The 12,553-nt window shown below is 48.2% G+C and overlaps 1 protein-coding gene across 2 annotated transcripts in view; it reads right to left on the reverse strand.

The window, feature by feature from the left end:
* Positions 1-12,553, reverse strand: part of LOC149327467 (pecanex-like protein 4) — a 132,932-nt gene that overhangs the window by 73,318 nt on the left and 47,061 nt on the right. For both annotated transcript variants that reach the window (XM_089565155.1, XM_089565154.1), the window contains exon 7: positions 4,422-4,627. In XM_089565155.1, the coding sequence (XP_089421281.1) occupies positions 4,422-4,627 (206 nt within the window). The remainder of the gene's footprint in view (positions 1-4,421; positions 4,628-12,553) is intronic.

The following is a 12,553-nucleotide window of genomic DNA, read 5'->3' on the forward strand; positions in this document are numbered from 1 at the left end:
GAAGTGTACTAGGTCCCCTTCTTTTCCTAATATATATTACTGATCTTCCACTTAGTCTTTCTTCCAACGTCCGACTGTTTGCTGATGATTGTGTCATATATCGCCCCATAAAAAATTCTTCAGATATCGTCGCACTTCAAGAAGACCTTTCACAAGTGCAACATTGGTGTAACACGTGGCTCATGTCTCTTAATATTTCAAAGACCTCACTGATTTCTTTTCACCGTCGCCCCAACTTCATCGCGCCAGTGTACACTATTAATAACTGCCCAATTTCTTCGGTCAATCATTACAAATACTTAGGCGTCCATATCTCTCGTGATCTAACTTGGACTCTCCATATCACCAACATAACTAACTCCGCAAACAGTGCCCTTGGGTATCTTCGGCGCAACCTTGCTCTAGCACCAAGTTCTCTCAAATCGCTCGCTTACAAGACTTTCGTCAGACCTAAACTTGAATATGCTAACTCTGTCTGGCATCCCCATCAGACTAACCTAATTAATACCATTGAGTCTGTTCAGAATCGTGCCGCGAGGTTCATCTCATCTGACTACTCCTATCATACCAGCATCTCAGGTCTGAAATCACGATTGCAATTGCCTACTCTAGTCACCCGTCGGAACACAGCACGTCTCTGCTTATTTCACAAATTCTTCCACAACTTTACAGAAGCCAACCAATTAATTCCACGTGTGCATCGCATTTCCCGCCATAACCACCCGAACGCTGTTTACCCTGAACGTGCCCATACCACCACATTCCAGCAACCATTTTTCTTAAAGACTGCCCGTGACTGGAATAACCTCTCTGCTGAAGTGGCCACCATCATGATTCACCGACTTTTCAAGACCACCATCGAGGAAGCCCATTCATCAATGTAATTTTTGTCCATTTTCTTATTAATGTAGAACATTTTTTTTTTTTGCCGTGTTATCCCCACCCCTCATGTAATGTCCCGAAAGGGACCTTTGAGGAATAATAAATAAATAAATAAATATTTTGTTCACTCCGGCGTTCCTCAACAAAGTGCATTGGGGCCGCTCCTCTCCTTGCTTACTTTAATGACTTGCCCTCCTACTGATCCAACAATACGTATCTTTGCGGAGGATTGCGTGTTATATAAGACTGTGGAAAGCACATCAGACTGCAAAGATAATAAACAAGACTTCGATAAGTTACCTTTTGGTGTTGTGAGTGATTCATGAATATTAAGAGCATGCACATGATAGTTACGACTCGCAAGGTGCCTGTTGCATACAGCTCTCACAGTGAGTTCCTGAAGACCGTGTCTCACTGTAGGTGCACTTAATTTCTGCACCATCTGAGACGTCCATGTGGACAATAAATTATCCTTGTCTAGCCATACCGTGGGCTTTCTCCGTCGTTCTTTCAGCATTAACACTAAACTCGGTGTCTAGAGAGCCCTCATCTGATACAAACTAGAATACGCTTGCTTATTTTAAACCCTTGTTTTCAAGCCCTGGCTAACCGCTTCGAGTCCCTACAGAATAAAGCAGCCCGTTACATTCTGATCAAAACCGATCATCTAGTGTGTCTGCTATCAAGAAAACCTTATCTCATTCAGATCTGGCTGAGAGACGTGATATTCAAAGTGCTTTTTTTTTTAGAAGATATTTTATAATATTCATCACCAAAACCCGGTGTTTTGTTTGCCCTCTCAGTCTACTAGAACCGATAACTCTTACAAAGTTTTTTTTTCCACTCATGCGTATATCATGCGTGTTGTGGGAGTCCACAACACGCTGGACGAAATAGCCGAAGCACAGAGAACGGCGCAACTCGAGCGTCTCTCCGAAACGAGAACCGGAAGACAGATACTGCGGGACCTTGGCCTCGAACCGAGGGAAGGCAAGCAGCAGAAAGACGTACCTATACCAGATAGCATCAACAGAAAGCTCAGGGTCTTCCCGATCCCGAAGAACGTGAACCCCGAGCACAACAGGGAGCGGAGGTTGGCGAGGGCCAGGGCTCTCGTGGACCTCCACGCCAGAGAAGAAGGCGCCGCCTACGTGGACGCGGCAGAGTATCAAGGGAGCACCGACGCATACGCGGCGGTGGTTGTCCGGGCATCGACGGGTGCAACGAAGACCGCGGTGAGCGTCCGGACTCGAGAAGCGCACCGGGCGGAGGAGGTGGCCATCGCCTTGGCCGTTTCCGACCCCGCATGTACTACAGTGTTGTGTGACTCTAGAACGGCAGTGAAGAACTACACCAAGGGTAGGGTATGTAGTGAGGCCGCGCGCATACTGCGCAAGGCCGAAGACATCGGACGCAACAGTCCTGTGGTGATCAAGTGGTTTCCGGCCCACATGGGCAGTGACGTGTCGGTACGCGGAAACGTGAACCACAACGAGACGGCCAACTCGGCCGCGCGAGGACTAACCAACCGCGCGGCTGAAAGTACGGCCGACTCGGAGTCCTGGTCGCGACGCAGTGCCAAGGACAAGATGACCACCTTCAACGAAATAGTGAAATGGTACAGACTGAACAGACAGACTATGCCGCCACCTCACCCGGGGCTTACCCGGAAAGAGGCAGTGTTATATAGACAGTTACAGACGGGGTCCCTGCTCACCCCGGTGCTAGCTAAGCACGTGTGTCCGAGTGTGTACGCGAGTGACATATGCAGACTGTGCGCGAAGGAGAGAGCCACCGCGGCTCACATCCTTTGGGACTGTAGCGTAAATCCGCGCGAAGCCAGCGAGAAGACGACGATCCCGCCGCAGCTAGAGGCTGCAACGAGGAGCTGTGATCAAAAGACACAACTCAAGGCCGTCCAGCAGGTCTCGGCAGCTCTCGAGAGGCAGCGACCGAGCGAAACCGAGGAGAGGGGGGCGGCACCCCCAGGAAGGGGGCGGCGGCCCTCTCGAACCCGCGGAAGTAGCGAGGGACGTAACAAGACCTCAAGGAGCACAACGCACGAGATTGACGTAGTGGCCGCGTCGCGGTAAAAGCTTGTCCTCCCTGCTTGGAGGGAGCCTAACCGACTCTGCAGGCTTTCTAAATAAAAGTTGTTCTCTCTCTCTCTCTCTGCGTATATCTTCTTTCTCTTTGTCATCGTTACTTGTCGCTGTTCGATCATCATGTCTCAGTTCTTACCATAAATAATCCTAAAATATTTAGTTCTGCGGTCACAGTCGTTTCTAACTGGCATTTTATATGAGCTATCCGTTCTGTTGTCATTGCTGTATTGTCTGCAATCAAAGCATTTTTTTAATCTTTCTACTATGACGTTAAGCGACGTTCGTGCGCCATCCCGCGTGTTTTACATAGTTTCCCTTACGTAATAATGCCCTCTGGAGCTTGAAGGGTATAATAAATGATGATGACGTATTAATTCGGTTCCATCACTTAATCAATTCAGCTTATGTAGGCGCATTTTTACGGCTAGCGGAGGAAGACCACGATAATGATGGTGTATAGCGTTCATCCAAAAATAGCAGCAGAGGTCGATCCCATTTCTCAAAAATACCACCTCTGGCCAGTTGTTCGTACAAGGACGCTGAAGCCCAGCCCCGAAGTCATCAACCTGTCTTCGGTCAATAGCAGCAGCCACACCAGGCTTTTGAGCAGACTATGCAAACCAGTCATGCACTGCGTTGTTATGTCTCACCGAGGCCCTGCCACGAAACCAGGGATCTGCTGAAAACACAAGTAGGAAAGAAACCGGGCGGCCCTGAGGCAGGTAGCACCGGTACCTTTCGGTGCAAGAGTTTATAAAGGGGGTTGCGATTACCGACTCTTCTTCGTTGGCAGCAGATGCATTCGTAAAGAAGGCAATGGTACGCTGGCCTGTTTAAAGTGATGAAGAAACTAAGGCCATGGCCAGTTGGCGAATCAGAAAGTACACTGTTGCACTTAGTTCGCAGGAACTCACTGTCCCTCTAGGCGACGTCGAGGCCATATAGAAAAAAAAATTGGCAGTGGCATAGCTCTGGTTAAGCCTGGATATACAAGCGAAAAGCTGCAGTTATTCTTTGTTTGACGTCATGGCTGTCGCAGTTCGCGCACAATGCACTGGGGGCTCCACCATAACGGTGTAGGCAAGCGCGTTATACAGCCCTCCTTCCGCATGCGTAGTAACTGTGGTAAACACGCGGCTGCAAGTAGCGTCATACGAGGAAGCCGAGCGCGCGCCGATGCACACTCGGTAAACACGCGCAGAGCGCGCGAACAACGGCGAAGGTCGACCGGCGGAGCCGCGCTCGGAGGCGGCTCCGCCGACCACCTGCCCCTCTCCAGTGACGTCACGCGGCAAACTCGCGCATGCGCCACTGTGGCTAAAATTGATCATGGCGCACGCCAGACCCTGTGTTGACTAGCCTAGTGAAGCTTTATTTTCACGGCACACCTCATTGGGCACTGCTGCTAACCGCGGCGTTAGACCGGCATCGTACCGTAACTGGCGAGCATCCGCCTAGCGGCCGCGGCTCCCCGGGTCCGCCTCCGGTAACGCAGCACGGCGTCCGTCGTGCGCGGGAACAACGGATTTCTGGCCAGGCCTCCCAGCAGGTGCGCCGACTGCAGCCACGTGCAGACCCGGCACGTGGCCAGCGAGGTGACCACCGTGGCCGCCGCCGCCCCGCTACCGGATAGAACCGCACTGCGAACACAGAAGAGTGCGTTAATGCCTCCCCAGGAGGACCCGAGCACGAGCTTCGCGCTCTGTGACTGCCTATGGAGAATGAAACTGCTTCATGAGCAAAGGCACATCATAATTCTCGATGGGCACCTGAACAGCGCCGTGTGAGATTCCCAAGAGAGCGAAAGACGGCAAAAAAGAGGCGCCGTTGCGGAACTCTCGGGATAAATTTCCACAGGATCCTCCAACCTCATATATCGGATTTTGACGAGCTATGCTGGTCATAATCCTGCCATCATTTTTGGCTTATGACGAGTCCAGCTCGTCATGCCTTTTTCAGTCGTCAACAGAGCTCGGCTGCGACAGCTCCTATACCTTCCGTTGGCCACGCATTACAGACGCTAGAGCCAATTCCTCCTCCAGTTACGTTCATAGCGGGCCACGGAGGTCTGGTACTGAGTACCCCGACCGCCGTGGGTGGCGTTTTGACGAAGTCGGTTATTTGGGCAACGAAAACTAGAAAACTACTAGTGGAGAAGTGTTGCTTGTTGGGCGAGTTGGTGATCCATAATAATAGAGCAGCGCGTAACAAGGCAGGGCAAAAGGAGGAACATAGAGAGATTAGGCACATTATTGAGGCTCTGAACATTTCACGTGCAGGCAACAAGTGTGTGAGCGTGGCATCCCTGGCACTATCAGCAAAAGAGCTCGCGTTTCTGAATCGATGGCAACCAGCGACAGGCGGAGTTGTATTGCTTGTATCAGCTGACTTGATAGCTCTTTCCCATTTTATGCTGTGGTTCATGCATTTATATTTGGCAACGGCAAGAAATAAACAGTTGACAGCGCTCGTGTCGTTTTGTGTTCCTCCTTTTGCCCTGTCTTGTTATGCGCTGCTCTCTTATTACGGAAAAGTTGTTTCCATCCATCCATCCACGCCTCGCGTTAAACTGCACCACAATGATGATGATGATGTCCTCAGGCTTAATGGCACATGCCCACGGCGGTGGATTGGCCAGGGTGCATCTTGCCCTGTGCATTGGAGAGCGTCGTCTTCATCAACTTCCATCTGCTCCGTCCCACTGCACTGCCTGCTCATCGTCGTCTTCTACGTAGCACAAATCCATGCTTTCGCTCCAATTCAAATGTAGAGAACATTCTCTGCAGTTTTTTTTACGTGGTATTTACTACCAGTAAAGCAATGTTCTATGTACGTGAACTATGTACAATGCCGATCACGCCTCAAGTTGAACTGCAACACTCTCTCGTGCTGTGCATTGCACATCGTCTTCTACATCAACGAATACTGCATTCAAATTATATTTGGGCTTTTGAGCTATGTGGTGGTACTTGGAGAGGGATGAGCACTGCATGCGATGACGTGGACAACGTTGTGACAGGAACACGGCACTGGAGCATGGGCGCCGGCGTACATTGGGAAAATTGGCATTGGCGATGAAATGATATCATTGAAATTGTGGACAAGTTTAAATCACTAGGCGTTTTTTTTCGACTCCCGCATGAGATGATCTGACCATATACTGCGTACAGAAAGTAAGCTTACCAGATCTGTAGGCTTCCTCTCGAGACTTCGCAACGAATTCTCCCCAAAGCGCAAGCTTCTTAGGTTACAAACATCTAAAACAAATCTAAACATCATACTTGGTCTCCAAAAGAAGGAAATTGACTGGTCGTTGGTGCGAATTACACTGCACTTCCACACGTAAACTTTATTTCCACCATATAGGATTCACCGTGTGCATACCACGTTTGATTATCGCTTGTTACACTGCCTTCGATTCTCACCAAAATGCTCGCCCGATTTCCTGAAGAAACTTACTGGACTTAAGCCATATGAGAAACGCTTTCACTCCAGAAGCAAACAAATATGGGATGTTCCTCGAACGAGGGCCGTATACGGAAACCAGAGCCTTCGTTTCGTTTTACCATGCACACAAAATCATCATAGCATAAACAACTCAAACATCTTTACCACCCCCATTAAGGACTTGAAGTTAAATTTCATCAATGCCGCTCACTCTTTCTGTTCTTTGCCTAGTCGAGCTTTGTCATGAGTGCTCACTGTTTTTTTAAGTTCTGCCACGTTGCCTGCATACTGCTTGACGATAGTTGACCGTTGATTACTGTCGTCTTTCTCATTTGTTTGTCTCCCTATTTCTGCTGTTTTCCATACTACATAATTTTATTCTCTACATGTGTGTTCGCCTTGAATGTACTCACGTTCTGCTGCTCTGCCTTTACCGAGCCTCGAGCATCTCTCAAGCTCTGTTGCGCTTCGCCTTCGTCGTGTGGGAACGCGGCCGCAACGGAGTGCCGATGAGTCACACAAGGCACGTGGGGTCAACTCCCAGATTAGCCACGGAAGCGGCGACAGTAATCCTCCCCGAAAGAAGCAGCGCAGCCTTGCAGTGCACCCTCATCCACCGAATAATGAAGTTAGCTGCCAAGGCGGGCAGTACTTGACATTCCGAGGGGCCCGGGGATCAGCTGGGTCCAGTCATCAAGTTTGGCAGCGGCATCCATCTTCCAAGAAGAAGCTGAGAGTGAGCGTTCTCCCTACCCCGCGTGAACTGGCACGTAGCCTGAGCCCTGCACGTGCGACCACATGAAAAGCCGCTCTCTGAAATTCCGGCGTCTGCGTAGACGGCGTCCTTCTCTCAATCTCAACACGTGACGGGGGCGTGTCCCCTAAGGGGAGAGTGTGTGACGGGTGCCACAGTGAACGTTTCAGGACACGCCTTCCTCGGCAGGCCCGGCCCCCATCTAGGGATTTCAGGGAAAGAAAACCCTATAAAACTCGGCACCGAGTACGACCGAGTAGCTCCTTGCATGTACCCCCTTCGGCAAAAGTAACCGAGCAACAGGTTCTTGCTTCTCAACCGTATAGGGGAGCCTTCACGGCACCCCTAAAGACCGAAAGGTGCCAGAACGTCAGGACAAGGGTTCACCTTACTTTGCACAGATTCGGAGATTAAGGTCTGCCGTAAGTGCTTCGCTAAGACGCTTGGAAACAAACCATAGTTGCCGGGTTACTTTTGACAAAAACTGTACATAATGTAATTTGCTTGTATGAAGTTCTCCTTGTCTTTCTCGTAACCTCGTCTCCGAATTCCCTCATCCCCACTCCGGCCCGACCATGCTACCTGAGTCGCAACACTTTTCGCCCCAGGCCCATTTCCTGTATGTCTAGAAATAAACTTTCTTCAATTCAATTCAAAGTTGCAGACGCGCATAACTGGCTCCCAGGATCAGTGGGCACCTCGGACTCGCTTTTCAATACGAGGTGGTGGCGTCGACCTGAAAAAATTGTGCTTAGCAATGCTAAACCGCCATACATTTTTCTTTGATTTTGTTTGATGATTTGTACGTTTGCTTGTTTTATGTGTTTTTATTTTGCACTGTTTTCGGTTTCTCGTTATTTCTATTCGCTGTCACACTTTTGTCTGAAGCAGAGGCTTTGTTGCCAGAAAAAAGGTTAGTACTGCGCCAATGGGAAAGGACAGGAGAACGAGGAACACAAACGACAACACAGGCGCAGACTTCCAATTGTTTATCCGAGACCGAAAGGCAAACTCTATATATATAAATATATATATATATATATATATATATATATATATATATATATATATATATATATATATATAGTAGTTGCAGGAGGTCTTGTCGTTCAATAGGCCAGGAAGACTTGTAGAAGAAGGGGTCACAACCTTGCAATTATCTTAATTTAATACCGACAGTTTCGGACGGAGGACCGTCCTTCCTCAGGGTATACACAAGAATGGACACAGTTTCTCATTTTCTACGCAGCGTGCGCAAAGGGTGAGGTGAAACCACTCTCTCTCCCGTTAGTGGAAAGGGACGCAAAGTCAGTATAAGCCGCAAGTGCTCCAGTCCATTTAGGGGGAAGAGGGTGACGGTTGCGAAGGACAGGGAAGGGGGAAAACATATATGCACAAAAATATAAAAATAAAGGAAGCAAAAGTAACATTAAAAAATAAAAAATAAAAATAAATATAGGAAGGCAACGGCGGAGGCTTGGGTAACAAAGCTATAGAAATAGATAGGGAGGGAACTAGTTGCTTCTCAGAAGGAATGTTTCGAGAGAAGCTCCCTTCGGTGTGGGTGGTGAACCCAGCAGAATTAACACAAACAATATTCTAACAAGGAAAGTACAAAGCAAAACCACAAATAAAACAAAAAAGGAACACAAAAAGAAGAAAGAAACAAGCGCACGCATGCATGTGTACAGTGTATAACATCACAGAACGGACCGCTCCCCAGCGGTGCAGGTGTTTTGGACCGTTGTAACGTGAGTTACGAGTCAGCCACAACATTTAGAGCTGTTTAAGACAAGCCCGTTATCGCCACGGCGGAAGCGCGGCGCCGCGGTCGAGGGAGGCAGGGCGGCCGGCCAGACGCCGTGCGGGAACCCGATCCCGCAGCCGAGTGCCGCGGCGTCCGACCCACAGTAGGCCATTCCCTTCGTGCTTTTCGTCGCGAAGGCATTCGAGTACAGACTGGTTTTTCAAAGGAAGGGGCCGAAAGGACGGGTGAGAAGGAACCTAAAGAGTAAGTACGTTCAGAAAAAAAAAAATTAAGAAAAGTAAGAATGGGGACGTGGGACCCCGCAGAGTGCAGGCTTCATGGAAGAGGAGGGATTCCAGACGTTCAAATTGTTCTAGCTAGTTAGGCTTTTGAGGAAGGTAAAATTGCCCAAGTTTTCATTAATTCCATGTGTTAGTGTCCGAAATTTGTGTATGAAATACGACTCTCTTTGTTCTCTTTGGCGACTTGTTTGGAAACCGGATTGGAGAAGGATGACGTGAATGTTTTCGAATGCATGCTGGGGCAGGCACAGGTGCTTAGAAAAAGGAAGATTTGGCAGCGCGTGAGTATGGGCCTTGTGGTTGTTAAAACGCAACCTGAACGGTGTTTCCGTTTGACCGATGTATTCCATGCCACACACACTGCAGTGTAGCATATACACTACGTTCGCGCTGTCGCAATTCAGGGTTTCCCTAATCCTGAAGGTGAAATCGGAGAATGTTCCTTTAGCGATGGTTGTAGTCTGCATATGACTGCAAACCTTGCAACGTGGCTTACGGCACGGTTGACATCCAGGACTCGGGTTGGAGTTGGGCGTTGTTTTGGACTTAACTAAAATGTCCCTCAGGTTCCTACTGCGCCGGTATACTGCTCTTGGCGGTTGTTTAAAAATGAGAGACAAGTGACTGCTTTGCTGGATAATATTAAAATGTTTTGATAGGATACTATTAACACGTGGAATGTTAGATGAATGCGTGAGAATAAGGTTGCTTGGCCTTTCACTATCCCGCGATTGTGGGGAATTTATTATTTTATTCCTGTCTAAACCACGAGCTTTCAGGATAGCGTCATCGACGATGGACGCTGGATATTCCTTAAGTAAAAGATTTGTTTTTAGCTGCTCAGCATGGTGGTCAAAGTCTTCGAGCTCAGAGCAAATTCGTCGGTATCTGTGAGCCTGTGAGTAGGGTATGCCAGTCTTGCAGTGCCGTGGGTGGCTGCTCTTAAAATGTAGGTACTGCTGGCGGTCAGTGGGTTTTTTGTAGAGGGTTGTCCTAAGCACGCTGCCTTTTTTCTCTATTTGAACGTCCAAAAAGTTTATAAATTTTGTGGAGATGCTGTGGGTGAACGATATGGAAGGATGAAATGCGTTATACCTCGCTATGAATGCCAAGAGGCTGGCTTCGTCGTGCGGCCAAATGAAAAAAATATCGTCCAGGAAACGTTTATAAAGGAGTGGTTTCAAGGACTGAGTGTCAAGGAATTCTGTTTCCAGTGCTGCCATGAATAAGTTAGCGTAGGCCGGAGCCATCTTTGTTCCCATCGCCGTGCCGTTGACCTGAAGATAGTGTCTTCCCTCAAATTCAAAGTTGTTGTAGTTCAGTACTAAGCCTAGGATTGCAGAAAGAGTTTCCTCATCAAGATGAACGGGAGGATCTGTCCTTAAGTATGCATCCACTGTCGCGCGTATGCCGTCTGGGTGGGGGATATTTGTATATAAAGATGTCACATCCATTGTAACCAAGAAGCTTCGGTTGGGAATTTTGAGGTTAGATATCACTCTGAGAAAGTGATTTGTGTCCTTAATGTAGGCCGGGATAGTTGGTATAATGTCCTTCAAAAGGAAGTCGAGGACGCTAGATATTTTTTCGGTGAGTGTGCCGTTGCTTGACACAATGGGACGGCCCGGACGGTTGGGTTTGTGTATTTTCGGGAGTAGGTAGAACCGTCCAGGGACTGGTCTGACTGGAGTCATTGCTTTAAGAATTTCCCCGGATATCTTTTGATCTTGATGAAGTGATTTTAACTTATTGTTAATTTCGATTTCGAATTGACCTGTGGGATCACTGGTTAGCTCCGTGTAAAATTGTTCGTTTTCCAATTGCCGGAAACCTTCTGTTATATATTCGGACTTGTCCATAACAACAACAGCACCGCGTGTGCGTGTGCTACATGACGAGACAGGCCTGCACCGAGGCGGCACGACACAACCCAACGCAGCGCAGCGACTGACTCGCTGCCGCCACAGGTACGGCCCGCTCCCCAGAAACTCACTCACCGTCATTTCTAAAAATCTGGAAAACTATCGAAACACGAATTAGATATGAATCCCACGCGACCACTCTAACTAGCTATTCAGAATCGGAAGCCATACCAAAAGGTTTGCGACTGCAGCTTACCCCGGCGATGACAACCCTTAACGCAGATGAGGACGCGGAATGGAAACAGATTCTACATGACAGTTCATTACGTCTTGTGGACCTAATTATACGGCACAGCCAACGAAAAGCTCTCGAATTCGATCATGTCGAACAATCCTTACGTCGTGAACCGGACCTTACGCCGAGATAAATAACTCAGCTAAAAGAATTCGAAGAACGAAAGAAAAAAGACACAAATATGCAGAAACTTAGCAAACTCCGGCGAGACGGTGTGACCCCGGCGCCACGTTCACCAATTCCGCCTTCTACTAAAAGCACGCTAGGCCCTGAGCAACCTAATACTAGCCGGTCTTCCATCGAGGCTGACAACGTTGTGAACGTATCGAGCCATCCACTCTCTCCTTCGGAACGAAAGTTGCTCTCCAAGGGTTTAACTTTCTGCCCGACAACGGGAAAATTCAACGAATTCCAATTATATCAGGATCTGGATAACTTTGCAAGGAATCTACGTCTGCGCGAGTACTTCCGAAACCGCGAAAGCAACCGTGAAATCAACATACCCGGGACATCAAACCAATCATGGACTCCAAACGAACACAGAGATAAACATCTAGATATGTACATCGCCGCCGTTCAAAAGGATATCATCGCCTCATATTCAAAATCAAAATCAAAAAAAGTCCCGAACAACCTCTCATCCGAGGAACGGCGAGCCCTCGACTCTTTAAATCGGCGATCTGACATTGTCATCAAGCCGGCGGACAAAGGCGGTGCTGTTGTTGTTATGGACAAGTCCGAATATATAACAGAAGGTTTCCGGCAATTGGAAAACGAACAATTTTACACGGAGCTAACCAGTGATCCCACAGGTCAATTCGAAATCGAAATTAACAATAAGTTAAAATCACTTCATCAAGATCAAAAGATATCCGGGGAAATTCTTAAAGCAATGACTCCAGTCAGACCAGTCCCTGGACGGTTCTACCTACTCCCGAAAATACACAAACCCAACCGTCCGGGCCGTCCCATTGTGTCAAGCAACGGCACACTCACCGAAAAAATATCTAGCGTCCTCGACTTCCTTTTGAAGGACATTATACCAACTATCCCGGCCTACATTAAGGACACAAATCACTTTCTCAGAGTGATATCTAACCTCAAAATTCCCAACCGAAGCTTCTTGGTTACAATGGATGTGACATCTTTATATACAAAT

Source organism: Amblyomma mixtum, chromosome 10, assembly GCF_055824585.1.
Source record: "Amblyomma mixtum isolate Tamu chromosome 10, ASM5582458v1, whole genome shotgun sequence".
Lineage (NCBI taxonomy): Eukaryota > Metazoa > Arthropoda > Arachnida > Ixodida > Ixodidae > Amblyomma > Amblyomma mixtum.